Source organism: Scophthalmus maximus, chromosome 7, assembly GCF_022379125.1.
Source record: "Scophthalmus maximus strain ysfricsl-2021 chromosome 7, ASM2237912v1, whole genome shotgun sequence".
Taxonomy (NCBI): Eukaryota; Metazoa; Chordata; class Actinopteri; order Pleuronectiformes; family Scophthalmidae; genus Scophthalmus; species Scophthalmus maximus.
This window is the reverse complement of record NC_061521.1, coordinates 2,340,001-2,361,715: the sequence shown is the minus strand read 5'-3', so window position 1 is coordinate 2,361,715 and position 21,715 is coordinate 2,340,001. Positions and strand designations below refer to the sequence as shown.

The window sequence follows — 21,715 nt, the reverse complement described above, 5'->3', positions numbered from 1 at the left end:
AACAAGTGTGACCCTGCATGCTCTATTAGACTGGCAGCTAATGTAATGCTACAGATGAGGAGCAAAGATTTCAAACATATTTCTGTTTTACAACCCAAACCTGTAAAAATAAAAGTAAACGAATTTTCCTTAATGAGGGAATAGGAAAACTTAATATTGAACTCGGATGTACAAGAACAATCAAGTTACAAAGTATGTAGAAAAAAAACAATTTAGCATATAGCAATTGCAAAATACATTTTCAAACCAATCGTTGAAACGTGAAAGAAAAATTAAACTGCAACAATTTTGATTACTGATTTATTATTTTAAACCCCTAAAGTTAAGGTCTACTATTGTGTATCGTTGTCTTTATAAATCCCATGGACACATGCATGACTTATGTCCAACTTTTATGCAAAACAATTTCTCAAATGTTAATATTCACTTGTTATTCAAAGTTGATTTTTTTTTTACATTTTTTTTTTTACAACTAATAGGAAAAAACAACAACAATCTGAAAACGATCACTTTGGCTTCAAGGAATCATGATGGGCCTTTTCACAATTTTTCCTAACATTTCATTAACTGGAAAACAAATCTATTATTAGAGAAGATAATTGGCCAACATTTTGATTTGCAAAAAGGCCCAAATGTTGGCAACAACAGCCCTTCTCATAGAATTGAATAACGCAACCTTGGCCGAAGTTGATCAAATCAATTAGGTATGGTTACAATAAAGACTTAAATGTGGATCTGGTCCCTCTAAACTTGAATCAGTGGTGCTCATCTTTAGTCATGTAGACAGAAATTAAACGTATGGAAATGGGGCTTTTCGGGGCGGCGGCTACAACCACTGATGACGCAGTCGACCGACGCGAGCCGAGCCGAGCCGAGCCGATCCGATCCGGTCCGGGAAGCCTCCGCAGCTCGGCAGCAGGAAGCCACCCGGAGCCGTGACGTCACGGCGCTCTGACAAGCTGGTGGTGCCCGGAAGAAAAGATGGCGGATCATGAGGAGCAGCTCTCCGACGAGGAAAAGGTACGGCGCCGCTTTAACCGCGCGTTCGGCCGGCCCGCCGGCGCCCAGCCGGACGCGTCGGGCCGCTCGACTTTCGGCTCGTGTTCGAGTCCCGCGGCTCGGCGTCGACCGGCGTCGCTGTTCAATTGCGGGGAAGGAAAGCCCAGGCCTCGGCACTGCCGCCGCCGCCGCCGCCGCTTCTGCTCTTATTATTTTTAGCTCAACTTCCGCTCGCTTGCAGATCTCAAGCGGAGGCTCCTTGTACGGCGCTGGCTCCAAAATAGGAACCGTTCATACCAGAAACCCTCCGAGCCCGACCCCCACGCCCGGTGGGTTCCGTGGACCCCCCTCGGCCGCTCGGCCGCCCGTGTTAGGGAAGTTCTCACAGATACACCCGAGCATCGGTAGCTAGCTCGTCAGTTTAGCCTAGCCTCAGCATGCTAACGGATAGCCGCACTTGCTAACACGCCCTTTTACGCTCTTTGATTACACAGTGGGGGGGGGGGGGCATATCGTTATCGGTGATGTTTGGGATTATTATTTGAATCGAGACCTGTCGTGGCAACCACTCGCCTTCCACAAGCTACCCTGCCAACTTACTCCTGCAGCTGTCAGTGAGAATATGTGGGAACTTGATCAACGATCAACGAGATCGCACTTGACAGCTCGCTGTGCACGCTTGGTTTCGAAAGGGTCACACTTTGGTATTCAGTCGTTATTCATTTTTCCTCTGTAAGGCGTTTATTTCAGCTTGGTCGGCCGAATGGATGGGATAGCTTTTGTGAGATGCAGCCACTTCCTCAGGACTTACAGCTGTCACCACGTTTATCCATGAAGCCACAATCTGATGACATAATAGACAACCAACCAATCACTGGTTACCACTCATTTTCTGTTTTAAATGTGATACTTGGTCTTTGCAATGTTGGTCAGAGTTTCCAAGCAAATTCTCAACATCTTTATTATTATTTTGTGAATAACATGATCTAACCTTGATCTACAGAAAGGTTCCTGTCAATGAATAAAACAGCAGGAACAAGCCTTACAGTGTTTCTTGATGGGTGTGCGTGCACGCAGGTATGCGTATGCATGTGTGAAAACTTGGTTTCCCAGTCTTGCATTCCTGCCAAGCGTGTTACTGTCACCGCATTGGAAAATGATTTTTGGATCTCTTGCGGTGCCACCCGGCGGGTTACGTGACACACCGCTCGCAGTCGGAGCGGCGCGTCTGGTTTCAGTTTGTTCCCTTTTCCACGTCGACCTGAGGTCAGAAGTTTTTCAGGGTTTAGGGCGGCTCATTTCACCCGTGGGTGTGACTGCATCATGCTCATCGACACACAGGCACCAGCTGCCGGCTGAACATTTCATCACACACGGGGCTGTGGGGACGCTGTGGCCAACCTTGTGTTTTTGTCTTGTCCCGGCCTAACAATTTCTACTGTGTTCAGGCTTTACGACATGAAGCGGTGGTAAAACGGCTGACGACTTCAGACTTTGCTGCCATGAAGAGGATGGCAGTTCTGTTCGTCTCTTACCCTCATTGGTTTCCACAATTGTCAAGCCACTTTCACTTTGTTGACCAGACAGCATGATTCTTTGGAACTGAGAGAGAACGCCTGCTGGCGACCTGCCAGGCAGACTTGCAACATTACACAGTGTTCAGCAGGTGGAAGCTGTTCATTTTCTGTCTCTGAGCATGATTGTTGTTGAGATCGTGTGGTCACATTATGCATCCACCCTCCACTGTACGCCATAAAAAGCATCAGCGCCAGAGTTTCCGTGCAGTTGCATGCCGCACCGTGAAGGCCGTCTCTCCTATGCATTTCCTGCAGAGCAATCGGCCGTCTGCTCTGGCCCCTCGGCTTGTGTTGTGCAACACTCTGAAAGACTGCAAAGGGTTGACAAATGTGTTTTTATCTGGTCTAACCTTGTGACAGTAATAGTTTTCAAAATTCACACGCTAGTTTGAATAGCTCTTTGTCTGACCAGTCGTGTGGAATAAATGGAAAACAAATGACGTTTGTTGACCTGCCAAGGAAAGGTAGAGTGGAACACCCAGCCTCAGCCAGAGTCTCCCAGCAAACGACTGATGGTGTTTCCCCCACACTGAGTGACGAATCTGAAAAACTTGTTTTTGTAGGAATCATGGCGTGCTGTGATCTGACATCACTGTGATCACTGTTTCATCTATTTTTGGAAGAAGCAGCTGGAAGACACGATAATGTGTAGCCTTTGAAACGTTTTTTGTTTTTTTTAAAGCAGGACTGCATTTGTGTCAAATACCATAGTTTAGACTTTGTCGTCCTTGTGAAATACTATCTTAAATGTCCCAGTGGAGGGAATTTCTGTCCTGTTGATGCTGCTGTTGTCAGCATCACTTAGTGACCTGAAATAACCAAAAAAGGAGAACCAAAAAGCTTCCAAATTGGGATTTAGTGAATAGTCTCTTCCACTTGTAAATGATTAAACGGCAAGACGAGTTTGTCTCTCAGCCACAGATACCAAGTGCTGCACGCAGCCTGGTTAAACCATCTGGGCACTGGCTTGCCAGCTTCCTGATTACAGCAAAGAAACCACACGAGTATTACAGGAAACTCTCAGTACTCGGTGCATTTGCTGTTGGTTCTGTCATCTGAACTTAAGGGCCTGTGCAGGCAGCAAAACCAGAAAGAAAACAGTTTGACTATTTTACCTGTCAACTACATTGTTTGTTACTGGATAAAAACCCCCCCAGAAATAATGACGTGGCAGCCTTTTTTTTAAGGTGCAATATGGTGAAATACTTCTGTAAAGGAACTGGGTGTCTGGTGTGGTTTCCCGCCTCAGAGAGAGGCAAATCGTTCTGTCAGCCATAAATGGTCGGGTGAGAATACATAATCTTCTGAAACGGTTTATAGGGGAAGTAAGCTGATTTATTTGTTATTGTCATTATTGTTATGATGCTGAGGTGCTTTTAGTAATACCCATTCGTATTCAAGCTGAAGCGGTCAGCTGTAATGTCACCATTGTGCTGTCAGTGTTTTTTTTAAATGTTAGCGCTTATTTGAACCTGTGGTGTTTTGGGAATGAGCAACTTAATAAGCATCACGAGAGGGAAAGTTCTCTCTGTCCTCATAAATATGTTCAGACCAAGAATACTGCTCATAATGACTTTAGCACTAAACCAGCAGTTAGTGTCTCAGCTGTGAGGAGAACCTATAGCACACATGAGACGCCCAAGTCACATGCAGAGGTGAGCAGAGGTGATTGAGCAAGCTAAGCAAACGTTGCAGGTCCCCTTTAGGCCAGTTAAAATCCATAATAAGACACGAGACACAGCACTCATTTAAAGTGTTGTGAGAATGGAGTCAGCACAGTCTGAAATGTGTGTATGAATGTGGTACATGGGCAAACCCTCTTGTAATTTCAGGTTCAAGCTGTGTAGAGAGTGTGTGTGTATGAAGGGTTGTAACCATATAGTTCCAATGTTTCCAACTTTTTTAAAAGAGTGCAGCCAAAATATGCTATTAGAATCACAATGTTTCCAACTTTTTTAAAAGAGTGCAGCCAAAATATGCTATTAGAATCACATACACCTTTTATTTAGTCTAGGAGGTTGACCGATAGGGCTTTTCCGGGGCCGCTACCGATACTGATTATTACTAATCTAAGAGAGCAATAACCGATATTTGTCTGCATTAAAAAGTGTCAAAAGACTTCAAAATTCAGAATAATACAAACTCTTAACACAAATCTTTGTTGAAATGCCTTAAAGCATATGTTTCGTTCACAGAACCTTTTCAACATGAACTTAACACACAAGTGCAGGGAGCTATCAGCAGCATTAATATAAAGTTGAACAGACAAACATGGACGGGACATTGCTAAAGTTTAGGGAGTAGTGTCTGCGTCAGAGCCGAAGTACCACATTTTAAAATGAAATCATCTTATCGGCTGAAAAAATGGCCAGTACCGATAATCATGAAAAATGTTGAATATTGTCTCCGATAATCGGCCAGGCTGATTATTGGTTGACTCCTGATTTAGTCCCAGTATTTGTTTGCTGAAAGCAAATTAGTTTCTACAGTACGTGTGCATGTATGTTTGTGTAATACGGACTGTTCGTTCCATGTGGCTGGTAGTTGAAAAGGGAGAGTGAAGACCACTTTTAAAACAAGCGGCTCATAAATTAAGTATTTGAATTTGTCCTGCATGAATGGAAGAGCAGAGTTGGTTCAGAGTTTCGACTAAAAGATTCCCGCAGACCGTTGTTTGCCTGTGTTTCCCTCGGAGGTCTAACGTCCAGAGGAGATCCGGCATATTAACAAGTTCCTGCAAATGTTCCTATAGTTCCTGCGGTGGAAACGCAGCTTTATTTAGAGAAGGTTTCTTTACAGAACTCGGAGCATAGTGCTGCGGACTATGCCAGGTTTAGTAGCACCAATGTAAAGAATGTATGTAGGGTGCAGTGTGGCATTACAGATGGGAGCATCCACCAAATCCCACGTACAGAATAACCATGTACCTGTTTAGATATTTAATATATGCATCTGGTTTGATGTAAACAAAGATTGCAATTGCTGAAAAATGTTTAATTCACCTTTAGTTATGCAATACTCACCATCATACTTAGCATACAGCCACCTGCTTATTGGCTCAGTTATTACACTTTTTTCCCCCTCAAGATTTCGACTTTTTAAGTTTTGTCAAAGGTTGTCTCCCCCTTGTATTGCAACTCGTTTTATTATCTGGGTAAGAAGGCGCACAAAAACCACCAGGTAAAATATAATGCTCTTTAATTATGTTCACTTAATTAAATCATTGTACCTCACTTAATTGGCGAAGATTCTCTTCCAACAGTCACCGAGCTTGGCTTGTGAATAACTGTCAGGCTACAGAGATAGCATGTTTGACTGCTGCAATTAAGTGGCATCTCCCTTTAACTAAAGAATGCAAAGACAGAGGAGCACTGTCTGTTAGTGCCTGCAGCAGTGGCAGAGACCTGGAGATGCATCCTTCTTTAGTCTCACCCCGTGGATAGAGCACCAAGCCATGAGGGGCACGAATAGGATTTATTCGAAGCATGAGAAACTACATCAGTAAGCACATTTAGAAACTTTTCTTTGAACGAGATCACAATCTGGTTGGCCCAGGAGTTTCCTATGAAATGATACATTTTGATTTGTAAAGCCCAGTGGTTTTGCACTGTGTTGTCTGTATACTGGATGTTGTAATACAAGCCAGTGGTATTCCATGTAGGTTGCTCGGGGTAAAGTGAGTACTTTTAGTGGCACTGCATGAGTATAAGCCATTGGATAGGCTGAAAGTGACAAATAAGCACATTGAAAGTAGACAAGGCAGCATTATTCAGCTTCAGCATTTATGCAGAGTGAGAGTGTGTCCAGCAACTGCAAGGTCACAAGCTGATCCCTGCCAAAGCATATACTATACAGTAGCGTGTGTGTTCCAACTTGTTGAACAGTGAGACGATTCAGCGGTTACTGTATGAATTGTTTGCCATTTGTCAAGTGAACATTTACATCTCAGGGCTCAGCAAGAATATCACGGTCTGAGCCAATCAGAGGCAGAGTATGGGTTCTGACCCTGGTATTCTTCTTTTTTGGTGGGAAAAAGAAATCAGGCATAGTGTTATAAGCCTTAATATACTATGTGTGAAACCGTGCCTTGTATGCTATTCTACACCTTTATTCCTGTTTACAGTCATTTACATAATGTGTTAAGAAATTACCAATGTATGAATGGGAACTGCCAAGAAAACATTTAAAAGGGGCAGCGAAAATTTTTGGATGCACCTAAATTATGTGATGGTGCTGAAGCTCAGGTGCTAGAGGTCAGAGGTCAGTCAGGAGAATTTTGTTTCACATAGGTTTGATGGGAAAATAAAGGAGACAAATTACCAAGCAACTTTGATGAAATTTATAAAATCAGGGCTCAATTGAGATCAACTGAAACTGGTCGCCGCCTGGATTTGTTGTTGACGTTTTGTCGACCAGTTGCCACATTCTGCTTTTCATCAGCAGAGGATCAATCCCTCTTATAGACTATGGCTGTCTGACATCCCGTCATGGACTTAGTATTCATAATTTATTGCACGCACATCTCAGCTCATCAACCACCCCAGCACCCCCAGTTATCGCCCGCATCAGGTTGGTTCCCCTCTGAACTTTGTCCTGTCTCTGGTGTAGCATTACGAGGCATCAGGGCAGCCTTATCCCTTTCTATCTATCTAGGATACTGTAGTGGAGGCATGCCAGGGAGGGGGATCAAAGATGGGGAGATGATGCAGCTTAAAATGCCCACAGGGCAAAGTATTGCCTCGGTTTTATTCCTGCTGGGGTTTTTTGTGCCATTATCATTATTTCCATGGATCTGGATTGGCATGATAAGGCGATTTTTAATGCCAGGATTAAGTAAATGTAGCGTCAGTATCTGTGGGTGTAGTTGCTAGTCTGGATTAAGAGAGGGTGCTGCCTAAGAGGGTGTTGGGATAGTGCAGTGGGAGTCTGTTGCTAGGAAAGGAGGGGTTGTTGGGTAATAGGAGGATGAATATACAGTGAGCAAGTAGAAAGAAAAGACACCAGCTGGTGTCTAGGCCAAGAGCACAAAGACATGAGGAGCCCACACTACAAGGACGCCTACGTCCACGGCTGAAACTGTCACCAATACAATCGGTCACAATTAGGTCGAGCTATTCGATTCAATTCTATTTAAAGATATTGGTGCCTGTCCTTGCTGTTTGAGGAGGTGGAACAAAGCGTCTGTTTGGCGGTTTTCCTTGAAAACATCATTTAAACAATGAATCAATCATAAAAAATGGTGCTGATTAAGTAAGTCTGCATCCTGAGATGTCTAAGCCTGAATTTCAAAAGGAACCTGATGGCATTAATGAGACAGATCTGTTAGCAGCATCTGAAGGAAACACTTCTAATCTCCCCACACGTCTTGAATTGCACCACATGAGAGAATCTAAATCTAAAGTAAAAGACCAAAGCTCTAAAGATATTGAGTCACATCTTTTCTTGTAAAATGTCAGGCATAATCGTTAACACTGGGGTTGTAACTAGTTTGTTACCTGGTGGGAAACTCCCCTCGTGTCGGAGATAACGATTTTTTTCAAGTTGTTGTTTCAAGTGCAATTGTATTGAACAATTTAGAAAAATGTATAGGCGCCAGACTGCACTGACAAACAGGTCCTGATGATCTGTTCAGCATAAACCACCTAAGACTACATAGCTCAGTTTGTCCGAAGGGATTAGATCACCAAAGACTTGAATTGTTTAATACAACTTCCTGTAGAGACTTTTGCTGGAGCCTGCACAGTGGCAGTCAGTACTCGAGGCTATGGCCGGGTCTCCGAGCTCCCATGTGTTCCAGCGTAACACACTGCCGTTGGAAGGAACACTTAACGTCGTAGCTCAACATTCAATTTGCTGCAGTACAGCAATTACCTCTGCACACATTTAACTCGTGTTAACTAAGTTGTCTCACATTTACATTAATTTACATCTTCGACTCTGCGGATGCTCTACTTGGATTCCTTCATCGCAGAAAGCTGGTGAAACAGTGTTCATAGCAAACGACTTCCTCCTGTTTGTGCAATGGGTTTGTGGTCTCACCACTGGCTGCACCATCTTGTCATCCAACACCCGAGTAAGATTTAGTTCCTTGGTCCACAACGGCAAAGGCGACCAAACGTCCCCGTGAACATGGAGGGATCGTGTTAAACATGGAAATAACCAAAAGTGACCACGTTCATTTCGTGATTCATTCCTGTATTTCCTGTCAAAGTAGAACATATGCTCTTGTCTCAGTGCATTAGCAGAGCTGGTTTCAGAGGACGCATCATCCTGTTTTTAACTAGCTTTTAACAGTCAGTGCCTTACTCCTAATGGGCTAATGGAGTCTCTCTCCCTTCGCTCTGGTCAGTGATTCATTTGAACCCACATCAAACTCCCTCTGGCTTCATCTCCTCTCCTCAGTCTCCACGCACATTAAAACAGTCAGATCTGAATGTAAAACCATCCCTGGCCAATTCTTTACTGCTCCATCCCGAGCTTAATGCACAGTTGCTCACGGAGAATTTGAAGTATTTTTTTTGTCAGCATTATTTAAGCCAGTGTCCAAAGTCTTAAAATCCTTTTTCATGCCAAACACTTATTGGACATTCAATTTTTTTGTCTGAACTTTTATTCTTGTCAGGGTGGAACAGAAGGCAATATTCAAAATGTCTTTACAACAGCCTCAGGTTTCTTCCATCACATGCCTGATTTAATGCAGATAAAATGGAAACTACATTTCCGGTAGGTGTGAGTCTTATCTGTCCGTGTGTGTGTTAGCCCAGTTACAGACTGTCAGCCTGTTAAGGGAGTACCCTGCCTCTTCCCAAAGACATGCTGCCTTGCCCATGACCAATGATAAGAGGTTCAGAAAATGGATTTATGAATATCATTACACTATTACATTACACCGAAACAGCAAGACAAGACATAGACAACATTTAAAAGTATAGTGTCATGCATTTCCGTTCTGTTCCTGATTATGAGACCATGTATCCACTGCTCCGACAGTAATTACAGGGGTTCTGCTGAACTTTGACTCTATTAATAGACTTTATTGAAACCGGATCTGGGCATAGAGAGAGTTTGATTTGGTGTCAGATGTTTCAACTATGTGAAGTGAGTGTATTGAAGTCAGTTTATCTTGTCATTTTTACCATGCTCACAAATGGACTGTAATATTTAAATAACTTTGTGTTTTTAAATTAATCTTTGGTGTCTACATGGCCCTAGATTCACTGTATGCATACGTGGACAGGTGGAATTTGAGAATGAGATGTATCTACTTCAGTAAGGATAATGAGAAAAACAACATTGACATTGATGCAGACACTGATGGACTTTACCTCACCAGATGACAGTTGTGGAATTTGTTTTCTGGGTTAAAAAGAGACGAGGATTTAACTGCACCTCGGGCCTTCACAAATGTTTGACCCTTAAACTCGTGAGCTACAAGCTGACAGTGGTGTTGGTTGCGACCTCCGTCATCGGGGCTTTTTCCAAGAAGCATCTTCTGAATATAACCCGGAAGAACGTTTTTTCTACATCAGTCCATACATCAGTTGTGGATCCTGATAACTGAACTGGATGACTGACCGTCCAGTGCAATGAGGGAGACCCAATGCAAATGACTCTTCCCACCGGGATTTCAAGTCACAAACACTTGTTCAGCACAATTGGTTCATGATGATCTCAAGACAGTCAATTAGATTAATGCAGATAAACTTTCATCTCAACAGTACACACAGACAAACACAAGCGTCTTCCCGAGTGCCTTCCTTTCTCTCGGCATTGCTCATTAGCAAAAATCAATGTGCAGCTCTGCGCGAGTGCCAGAGCATACACACACTACTAATAGGGGCCCAGGGGACAGATGCAAGCAAACACACACACGCACGCACGCACGCGCGCACACACACACACACACACATATGAACACCTTCCACTGGTACCAACAGCTTGTGGGACTGAGGGGGGGGGACCTGGCTGAGCCACTGTATCCTGCCAGAGATAGAGAGTGGTAGACAGATACAGCGGTATGGCGAGAGAGCGTGTGTATTCAAGTCCTCAGCACATTTTTATGTCCATATATGGTTGTGAACCACACGGGGGAGGGAGGGGCTGTCGTCTCGCTGTCAGTTTGACATGTGACCTGGAAACAGGAAGTGTTGTGGTGCAGTAGAGAAATGGGGAAGAGGGAGAGAGAAGAAGATATGCTGTAGACTAAGACGCTGAGCCGCCTCACTCCACCCGCCTAACCAGTGACAGTAACACTACACCCCCTGTTGGCCACACTACATAAATATATTCAGCGTTTATATTTGTGATTTGTGGGCATTCAATTGGGCCTCCCTGTGAAGGTGAGCTAGAACTTCAGCAGACTGAAAAAGCAGTGAGCAGTGGTGGGTGTCTACAGATCCTTTACTTAATTTAAAGTACCAATAACACGAGTTGTAGAAGTTCTGTAAATGTGTTTTACTCAAGTAAAAGCACACAACGCATGTTATCTGTAAAATGGCATTAAGTCCCATTAATACGTGTTTTACTGTAAATGGTGAATTGTCACGAGGCATGAATACCATATTGGGTTTCTTTCTAAGTGATTAAACTCTGTCGGTCTGGTCAGATTATGTTTAACTGTTTATGTCAGAAACAAGTGTGAGAATCTTGAAAGAAAACAATTTAAAGAACCAGAGATGTTCAGAAACCAACAACGTATAGAACATTTGAACAGCTGTATGCTTCTAACCCTGTATGGATTGCTATCAATGATGTTTGGCCTGGCTCATCTAGTTTGACAGTCATAACTGAAAAAGAAGACAAATGAATAAACGAAAATGACTTATCTAAAATAGCTGTTTAAAGTGCAGCCACAGCTTATGAAAATTGAAGACATTCAAAGTTTTAAACAGCACACTTACAGTATAAACCAGAGCAACAGCAACTCCATGCAAGGAGCATAGGTTGTCTATGAAGGAACCAGGAGGTTCTCTAAGCTTATGGATTTCACTTTGTTTAATGTATGATGAGGATGTGATTTCTTTGACTGATTTCACTTTGACTCGCCAAACCTCTTCATCCCACCACAAAAAGTAACGATGAGGAAATGTTCCTGTCTTAGTGTGTACTTTGTGTCTTTGTTTGCAGGTACGCATAGCGGCTAACTTCGTCATCCACGCCCCACCAGGAGAGTTCAACGAAGTTTTCAATGGTGAGGCCCCTCTGTTTCTTTTCATCTACACAATGTATGTTTTTAAACATATCAATAATTCCCGGCAGGTAAAGTACTGATTCTTCACAGCACACAAAAATTCCAACGATTACAAAAACTAAGCCCGTTGTCAGGAGCACGTTTTGATGAATAGACCTTAGATGACTTTCATTACTTAAAAGAACATTACAAGATTATTTGCATGTACTTGAACATAACAACATACAAGATTCTGTGAAGTAACAGTTTGAAACCATTTTGGAGGCAGGGAAATTTTTACCGAGACTTATACTGGAAGGGACTTTGAATTTAGTTTTATGATTTTGCGCTACGAATTGACCTATATAAACATTAATACCACTGTATTTGTGAATATAGATTTTTGCTTTCTATCAGATCTGTAAGATCTGGAAACTCATAATTTACATAGCAACAGAATGCGCTTATTGTATGCATGATTCGTTGGGTAGGTTCACTGTCAAGTGATTTGCTGTTTCATGTTCAGTGGCTCTTTGGTGCTGAACAGTAACTCTATTTGTGTCACTTTAGGCGTATAGGAAAGTCAGAGTCACACTGACTGCTGCCGTTTCTGACAACACGCGACGCTGCAGGGTGAAGTCGCTTAAGACCCATCCCACTTCAGCTTCTGTTACTTTTTCTGCCACTTCTATGACGCCATGCGTCACCGCCTACCAAAGTGTCCACAGAGTCAAAGATATTCGAGTGGACACTAATATGAAACTTTTTGGGTTATAATAGGTGGTCAGGCATAGGTTTGTGTTTTCACAAAAGATGTCTTTAAAATCTGCTTTTGCAGTTGCTCAATCAGAGCATTTCCGTAAATGTGTTACATATTATACCACTGTGGCCACTGAGGAAGCAAAAAGCCACTATGACTTTTTGGTCGAATTGTAGCTCACCCTGCAGCACGTGTTGGCACCACACTGTCAAAGTATCGCCTGTGCATGTGTGTGTGTGGTTAAAGCTTCGTCCCGCCTCGATAAATGTCGTCCCCTCACAGGAGCGCCGCGGGGGCCGTCTGTCTACTTCTTATCACACACCAAAAGACAATCCCCTGTGGCCACGTTGCCCCCTCTCATCTCTTGTGTGATTTTACAGCTGTTTCCATTGAGCTAATTCACCATTCACCATTGTTCTCCGTAGACGTGCGATTGCTGCTCAACAATGACAATCTTCTCAGGGAAGGTGCAGCACAGTAAGTCCTTGGACTCTTTCCATGACTTGGAATCGTGTTTTTAGAACTTGAAAGTAAGGAGGGATACAAACTGTCAGTCTGCATTTCTTTTTTTTTCCTGTTTATAATTAATAGCAACGCAGCTGGGTGTTGGTTGTCATTTGGTGCCAGCTTTGTTTACTTTTTCAATAAATCAAGATGATGCAGTTAATGAAACTGAGAGAGAAAATGAGTCTTCCGCTGTATTTCTTATTCTGACTTCAGTCTTTATGTTTCAAATGCTGTCATCATATTTTATAAAGACAAAATCCTCATATAGAAATGATGTTTGAACAAAGCACTGAGTTGAGGGTATTAAGGTTTTTTTTGTGTGTGTCTGCAGTGCATTTGCACAATACAACTTGGACCAGTTTACCCCGGTGAAAGTCGAGGGATACGAAGAACAGGTGAGTTTATGCTTCAGCTTTTACTAAAGAGAGTGGTATCAAAAGTGAATTAGGATGACATCATTGGCCCAAATGCTACTTTCATTTCAGCTCCAGACTTTCCTGTTGCTCTCCGCACTCATTCAGCACTTTTGTGTCATGTACATGTTGATTTAGTTCATATCGCAGAATCTGCTGCTGCTGCACCATATGTATTTCATAATGCAATTGATGGAATGTGTTATTGATTGATGTTATTTTATTTTGTGACCAAGGCCAGCAGTCTCGTCAAATTCAATCAAGGCGCACTAAATTGTTCACACTCATAGATATCAGTCTCCATTATTTTCTTCCATCAATATCCATGAGCTATTTTCTGGGAAATCAGTAACAACACCCTATCTCGCAATGTGAAAGAAGTAATTAAAAAAAACCTGGATCTGCCCCTTTGTTCGGCCAAAATTAAACTGACCAACCAATAAGAAAACAAAAGAACATGGACATGGGTGAGAACATAACCTCAAAATTGATATGGGAGTAATAAAGTTGCGGTTATTGAAATACAGAGTGATACCTGAAATAATGTTTTGGACACTCGGGTGAAGAGAGGGGCGGAGCTGTCAACTGATCATCATCTGGTGGTGAGTTGGATCCGGGGGTGGGGGAAGACTCTGGATAGACCTGGTAAGCCCAAACGTGTAGTGCGGGTGAACTGGGAACGTCTGGAGGAGGCCCCCATCCAGGAGATTTTCAACTCACACCTCCGGCGGAGCTTTTCTGGCATTCCTGTGGAGGTTGGGGGCATTGAACCCGAGTGGGAAATGTTCAAAGCTTCCATTGCTGAAGCTGCGGCGGTGAGCTGTGGTCTCAAGGTCTTAGGTGCCTCAAGGGGCGGTAACCCTCGAACTCCGTGGTGGACACCGGTGGTCAGGGAAGCTGTCCAACTGAAGAAGGAGTCCTTTAGGGATATGTTATCCCAGAGGACTCCGGAAGCAGTTGCAAGGTACCGACGGGCCCGAAGGGCTGCAGCCTCTGCCGTGTCAGAGGCAAAACAGCGGATGTGGGAGAAGTTCGGAGAAGTCATGGAGAAGGACTTTAGGTCGGCACCAAGATGCTTCTGGAAAACCATTCGACATCTCAGGAGGGGGAAACGGGGAACCATCCACGCTGTGTACAGTAAGGATGGGACACTGTTGACCTCAACTGAGGAGGTAATCGGGCGGTGGAAGGAGCATTTTGAGGAACTCCTGAATCCGACTAACACGCCCTCTATGGTAGAGGCAGAGCTGGAGGCTGATGGAGGATCATCGTCAATTTCCCTGGCGGAGGTCACTGTGGTAGTCAAACAACTTCACAGTGGCAAAGCCCCAGGGGTTGATGAGATCCGCCCAGAAATGTTGAAAGCTTTGGGTGTGGAGGGGCTGTCTTGGTTGACACGTCTCTGCAACATTGCGTGGAGGTCGGGTACAGTGCCAAACGAGTGGCAGACCGGGGTGGTGGTTCCCCTGTTCAAAAAGGGGGACCAGAGAGTGTGTGCCAATTACAGGGGTATCACACTTCTCAGCCTCCCGGGTAAAGTCTACTCCAAGGTGCTCGAAAGGAGGGTTCGGCCAATAGTCGAACCTCAGATTGAAGAGGAACAATGTGGATTCCGTCCTGGACGTGGAACAACGGACCAGCTCTTTACCCTTGCAAGGATCCTGGAGAGGGCCTGGGAGTATGCCCATCCAGTCTACATGTGCTTTGTGGATTTGGAGAAGGCGTATGACCGGGTCCCCCGGGAGATACTGTGGGAGGTGCTGAGGGAGTATGGGGTGAGGGGGTCACTTCTTGGGGCCATCCAATCCCTGTATACTCAAAGCAATAGCTGTGTCCGGGTTCTCGGCAGTAAGTCGGATTCGTTCCCGGTGGGGGTTGGTCTCCGCCAGGGGTGCGCTTTGTCACCAATCCTGTTTGTGATATTCATGGACAGGATATCGAGGCGTAGTCGTGGTGGGGTGGGGTTGCAGCTCGGTGGCCTGGGGATCTCATCACTGCTTTTTGCAGATGATGTGGTCCTGATGGCACCATCGGTCTGTGATCTTCAGCACTCACTGGATCAGTTCGCAGCCGAGTGTGGAGCGGTTGGAATGAGAATCAGCACCTCAAAATCTGAGGCCATGGTTCTCAGCAGGAAACCGGTGGATTGTCTACTCTGGGTAGGGAATGAGCTCTTACCTCAAGTAAAGGAGTTTAAGTACCTCGGGGTCTTGTTTGCGAGTGAGGGGACAATGGAGCGTGAGATTGGCCGTAGAATTGGAGCAGCGGGGGCGGTATTGCACTCACTTTGCCGCACCGTTGTGACAAAAAGGGAGCTGAGCCGGAAGGCAAAGCTCTCGATCTACCGGTCAATCTTTGTTCCTACCCTCACCTATGGTCATGAAGGATGGGTCGTGACCGAAAAAACGAGATCGCGAGTACAAGCGGCCGAAATGGGTTTCCTTAGAAAGGTGGCTGGGGTCTCCCTTAGAGATAGGGTGAGAAGCTCAGTCATCCGTGAGGAGCTCGGAGTAGAGCCGCTGCTCCTTTGCGTAGAAAGGAGCCAGTTAAGGTGGTTCGGGCATCTGGTAAGGATGCCCCCTGGGCGCCTCCCCTGGGAGGTGTTCCAGGCACGTCCACCTGGGAAGAGACCTCGGGGTAGACCCAGGACTAGGTGGAGAGATTATATCTCCACACTGGCCTGGGAACGCCTCGGGATCCCCCAGTCAGACCTGGTTAATGTGGCCCGGGAAAGGGAAGTTTGGGGCCCCCTACTGAAGCTGCTGCCCCCGCGACCCGACCACGGATAAGCGGTTGAAGATGAGATGATGAGATGAGAGATGAGAGTGATACCTGAAATAATGTTATAACTTGAAAATGTATTATTCTAATTATTTTTTATTATTGTATAGTGCATAAACTATATCCAAATCATCAGCGATGAAAACCCCACTTCAATAGAGAGCCACAGAGATTGTTTCCTCAGTGGGGTGTCTAGTGCTCTAGAACATAAACTCTTTACAAACTCTAGATCTTTGGGAAAAAGAGACGATAACAGAAACATGATAACCAGGGACTCAAGCTTATTCCGTTTTGTATTGTTATTTTTACGCTTGTATCATCTAAGGGGAATTACAGCAGAGAAAGGGGATTGGATAAAAGGATCAGAGCAGTCCCTGTGTTCATTCATCAAACACGTCCGTACTTTAATGTCATTGTTCCCACCGCCCTGTGAGATTGAAGGTTGAACATGGTGACGGTGGCGTATGTAGCTGTGTGTTAGCCCCAGTAACTATTGCAGTGTCCTATGTAAAGATGTCATCATCTCCCAGTGTACCCACACCACGGATTGAAATTCCCTGGTCTTATACCCATCAGGCTGAGCCGAGTGTTGAGGGCGGAAGACAGTACATGGAAAAATTCAGCCTGATGGCTGTGTCCCTGGCTCCTCTTTAGTTCTGTTTGTTTTTGTCTTTCACTCTGTCAATCCTTTTAATTTCTTATTAATTTCTTCCTCCCGTCTTAACCACTTTCTACTTTATTTAATATCTCTTTCTCTGGCTACATTTGTCTTCTGTTTCTCTTTCTGTGTTCACTTGCCATCTTTCCTCCTCTCCAGGTCTTAATCACAGAGCATGGCGACCTCGGAAATGGCCGGGTCCTGGACCCCAAGAACAAGATCTCCTTCAAGTTCGACCACCTGAGGAAGGAGGCGAGCGACCCGCGGCCCCATGACGTCGACAGCTCCCTGGAGGGCTGGAGGAGCTCCGTGGACTCGGCCGTCAGGGCCTACGTCAAGGAGCACTATCCCAGCGGAGTCTGCACCGTACGTCCCAGGCGCCTTCACAAGCACAATGCTGTTGTTTCAGTCATAACAAGGGGCAGTTCACATGCGAAGAGTTCAAATCCTTTCATAGTGTTTTCAATTCTGCCGGTTCTGTTATGAACTCCCACTGTTCCAACCCAGCCCTGTGTGAACAGTGAATTCACAGTTTGTGCGGTGTAACCCAAGTGTTTTGCAAATGAGGAGAACGGACTGGTGTCCACTCCACTTTGCTTTAAGATAAACCAAATCTAAAGCCAAGACAGGTGTAGTTGCCACCAGTGTTCAATACTTGTCAAGCAAGAGAACGAATCCTCTCCAGCTCCAGAATGTTATTCTGTAGTAGCTGATCCTGACGACTGTTGTTTTGTTAGGGAAATGAGAATTTAGCTAAGAAAGTTTTTTTTCAGATATCACAAACTATTACTAGGACAAATTTTAGTTCAGACAGTTATCTGTTAAAAAGTACCCTGTTTATGTTCCATGGTGTACCACAACTGCTTGAAACTGCTTCTTCTTTTGTTTTTGGACCAACCACTTAACATACCAGTCTTTATTATCTCTATGTATCCACTGTGCTTGTTCAAAGTGAGTAAAAGCAACAAGAACAAGTCATCTTTTCAAAAATTCTGTACAGTACAAGAAGTAATAGCAGGGCAATATTTGGAAGTTGTTGCAGTTTCTTTTATAAAGCTCCTGTTTGTGTAACAATTAATGCAGTGTGAACAATACGGTTCTGCTGCACACAAAAGTGAGCTGTGAATTTAAGTGATTTTTGACAAACGAGCTCTGAACATGCTCTTTATATTACAGTCTTCAAATTGCAGGTTGACATGTCATGTGATTCAGCTGACGAAATGTGGAGCAGCAAAGTAGAACTAAGCAGAGTGTCCGTCAACCAGCAAGGGAAAATGTACTAAAAGAAAAACCTACTGCGTGTGAAATCTGATCTGACAGTCATGTTTCTTCTCCCTTTAGATTTATGGGAAAACCATCGATGGACATCAAACCATCATCGTGTGCATCGAGTGCCATCAGTTTCAACCAAAAAACTTCTGGTATGTTTCAGTCACTTGCTTCATAGATCTTGACATTTTGTACCTCTGCGATTTGAAACCTCTCATATATTAATTTTTTTTCTTGAAAAGAGACTGAAAGCAGCGAACTCTTTGATCCAGGATGGAGAAAAAGTTGTCAGCCTAGAATGTTATTATGACTTAAAAGCCAGACTCAGTTTTGTTTGTTTGTTTTTATCTCCCCCCAGAAGAAACAACACCAGTGTCAATCAAATCTTTTTTTTTAAATGTCAAAAACCGATCAAAAGATTTAAAAGCCTCCGACATGATTTGAAAAGTACAAGAAGCTTCAGAGGCATTACTTTAATTGGCACCTTACTGTGGAGCACTCGCCGGTTGGCCCCTAACTGTTGCTGAGCTCTTTCTGATCGGGTTAATCTAATTGGATAAGAACTGCACCAATCCTCTTTGCTGCTGGGTTTTACTGGGCTTATGGGTTGTCGGGTGTAATGATCCCTCAACTTCTATTATATGACTGCCACCGCCGGCTGCCATGCTTGAGTAACCAGGAACCTGTTCGTCACATTAAGGGTAATATAATGGGTAATATTATGAAATATGCTTTTATATACTACATATATATATATATATATCCTCTTCGATGTTTGATTCAAGGTTCATATTGTGCAAACAACTTGGTGCTGTGATTCAACAATTTTTTGTGATTGGATATGGACAACCATTTTCCTCCAAACAAGATTAACACATTACTGCTTTAAATGAGCTCTGACATTTTCGGACTACTCCTTGTGTGAAAAAAGAAAAACTCAGTTTTTAATTTTATATCAACAATGCTTGCTGCTAGCAGGCAGTTAATGGTCTTGATGTTAATTTATTTGTGTGTGATCAGGACAGGAATATCCTTTTGTTATCTTAAAGTGTAAACGGTTGAGTTCACTATGTGAAAGTCCATTTAAAAGTCTAAATTCATAGCAGCACTATTTATGTTATGTAATGATTATTATATATCATTGACAAAAGAAGGGGAATGACCAACATCAAGTGTCTACTGAGCCCTCCCGGGGGGATGATGCATCATTTCATATTGTGGTGAGATCATGTTGGTCCAAAATCTCTCAAAGGGTTGAGATCTACGGACTAACTTTAGATTCACACCACTTTCTTACGTATCAAATCATTCAGTGACACCTCAGGTCCTGTGTTGGAATAGATATATTTAAATGTCCAAATCTTTCTTCAGCTTACTTACTGGTTTAATCAATATGATGACTGTTAACTCTGAATATTGCATGAGGCAACTCTACTGAGAATAGCCTGCAGTGCTCCTCATCTCACTTTGGATATTTTACCTAACTCAATATAACGTTTGGTTTCTAGATCTTCTCCACTGATTAAATATGGTACATATTTCTGATTCTCAAGCAGATATGGGGATTTTTAGCAAGACACAGTACAGTTGCAGGTTCAGCACAGAGAGTTAATCGTCAACTCCCCTGATTTTTGTGTGATAGTATATTTGCTGACAAGTAGTCCAATTCACCTGATGTCGACTGTTTGGGCACCTGTTTCCTCCCCGTCCAACTCCAGTCTGTTAGCATTTTCTAAATCCCCATTGCAACGGGGAACAACAAGTGGAACCCCTTGCATTAGTACCCAACAAACCGATAATGGCAAGTTTTCTTGCGTGATTAACGTCTAGTTTTCCTCTTCCCTCTTTGCACAGGAACGGACGCTGGAGGTCAGAATGGAAATTCACCATCTCCCCTTCTACCACTCAAGTGGCAGGAATCATGAAAATCCAGGTATTTTTGTCTAAATATAAAGTGCTTCTTTGTGTCTAATACCTTAGATGTCTTCTATTGCTCTTGTTCTACAATTTGTATCATGTGGAGATACAGAATGAATTTTGGGTACCAAATGAACTGAGCCGTAACTTTCATCCTCCAGGTTCATTACTATGAGGATGGAAATGTGCAGCTGGTGAGCCACAAAGAGGTCCAGGAGTCCATGTCTATTTCTGTGAGTTCAGCTTAAATTATTTGCACACCGACAGATGAGGAAATTCATTTTGCCGTAACCAGAGCTCAAACTAAAAAGGCTTGAACCTTATATATACGTTCAGGAGTCAACGATTCCAAATCAAGCCATTCTAGTTATCTCTGGTGTAACTGATGACATTTCATAAATCAAACACATTATTATTTTCACAGTTCCACTCTTTCATTGTAATCCAGTCCAGCCCAATTTCAGTTTTACCTCCTGAAAACACTGTTTTGACCTGGGGATTTCGCATGGGGATGTTTTGGCCTAATTTTATGGAGGTGTCAGTGAATTCTCTATGTTTTTGTTGCACCTTCACCCTGTTGTTGGTATATGACACCATTTTTTTCTTTCCATGTTGCCCTCAAAATAACTTCTGTGCATATTTTACGTCATGTTTCAGAATGAGGCTTCAACTGCAAAGGAGTTTGTTAAGATCATGGAAGCAGCAGAGAACGACTATCAGGTATGTAAAGACACGGATATTCTGTTTCGCGGTGCTTCTTGGTTTGTTGCTTTGAAAATTGAGCTGGCACATTAACTTGATGAGTCAAAGTGAAACAATGTTTTAGTCATGTCAGAAATAAATCATGGAATCTTTCACTTCCACTTTAAACCTACAGAACAGGGTTTTCCTCGTAAGTCAGGTTTTGCGGCTAAGGCGAATGGAAAGCTGAGTCATACTGATGAATTTGGATGTATTTTAATTGGCTGCCCTTCCACAGCCACCCATTCGTTAAAAGAAACTGATGACCTTATTTGACTTTGCAAAGCTTGTAGAAGACACTGTCACACATAATTTGTAACCTCTTATTTTTTTATATTGGGTATTTTGAAATTATATTTTGAAAAACAAAGCAAGTAAACATTCTTTTGACCAATGTCCTCATCTTAAACATTCGCCTCTGGCGGCAAAAACGTTTCCGAAACATGTCACACAACCCTCGGACTGTTGGAAATGATTGGAATATATTGGAATGATTTTTTTAATATACTCGTAACGCCACTCTTCTCTCCACCTCTCCGTTATTCATTCCAGACGGCCATCAATGAGAATTACCAGACCATGTCGGACACTACCTTCAAAGCCTTACGCCGCCAGCTTCCTGTGACACGCACCAAGATCGACTGGAACAAGATCCTGAGCTACAAGATTGGCAAAGAGATGCAGAACGCTTAAAAAACAACAGAGAAGATAAACAGACAGCTCCCAAGCCCCCCCACCCACCCCCACCCCCCCAAACAACGTTGCATGACTGGATAGTTGTATCGTCTTTGTACAAAAATTAGAGAAACGGGGACAAAGAAAGGTTTGGTCTCATAGTCTGATGTCACCTTACACTTTGGATGTCTACTTATATTCATGGAATTTTTTTTTTCTACAGACACCGCTAACTCCACTGTATATTAA

At 43.4% G+C, this 21,715-nt stretch overlaps 1 protein-coding gene across 1 annotated transcript in view; it reads left to right on the top strand.

The window, feature by feature from the left end:
• Positions 1-875: 875 nt before the first annotated feature.
• The window catches only part of LOC118315373 (F-actin-capping protein subunit alpha-2), a 21,617-nt gene continuing 777 nt past the window's right edge, over positions 876-21,715 (top strand). The window contains exons 1-10 of the mRNA XM_035642622.2: positions 876-1,020; positions 11,703-11,766; positions 12,931-12,982; positions 13,344-13,407; positions 17,024-17,230; positions 18,206-18,285; positions 19,988-20,066; positions 20,212-20,283; positions 20,708-20,770; positions 21,344-21,715. The exon at positions 21,344-21,715 is cut by the window's right edge and continues 777 nt beyond it. Coding sequence (XP_035498515.2) covers positions 982-1,020; positions 11,703-11,766; positions 12,931-12,982; positions 13,344-13,407; positions 17,024-17,230; positions 18,206-18,285; positions 19,988-20,066; positions 20,212-20,283; positions 20,708-20,770; positions 21,344-21,484 — 861 coding nt within the window. The 5' untranslated portion in view covers positions 876-981 and the 3' untranslated portion in view covers positions 21,485-21,715. The remainder of the gene's footprint in view (positions 1,021-11,702; positions 11,767-12,930; positions 12,983-13,343; positions 13,408-17,023; positions 17,231-18,205; positions 18,286-19,987; positions 20,067-20,211; positions 20,284-20,707; positions 20,771-21,343) is intronic.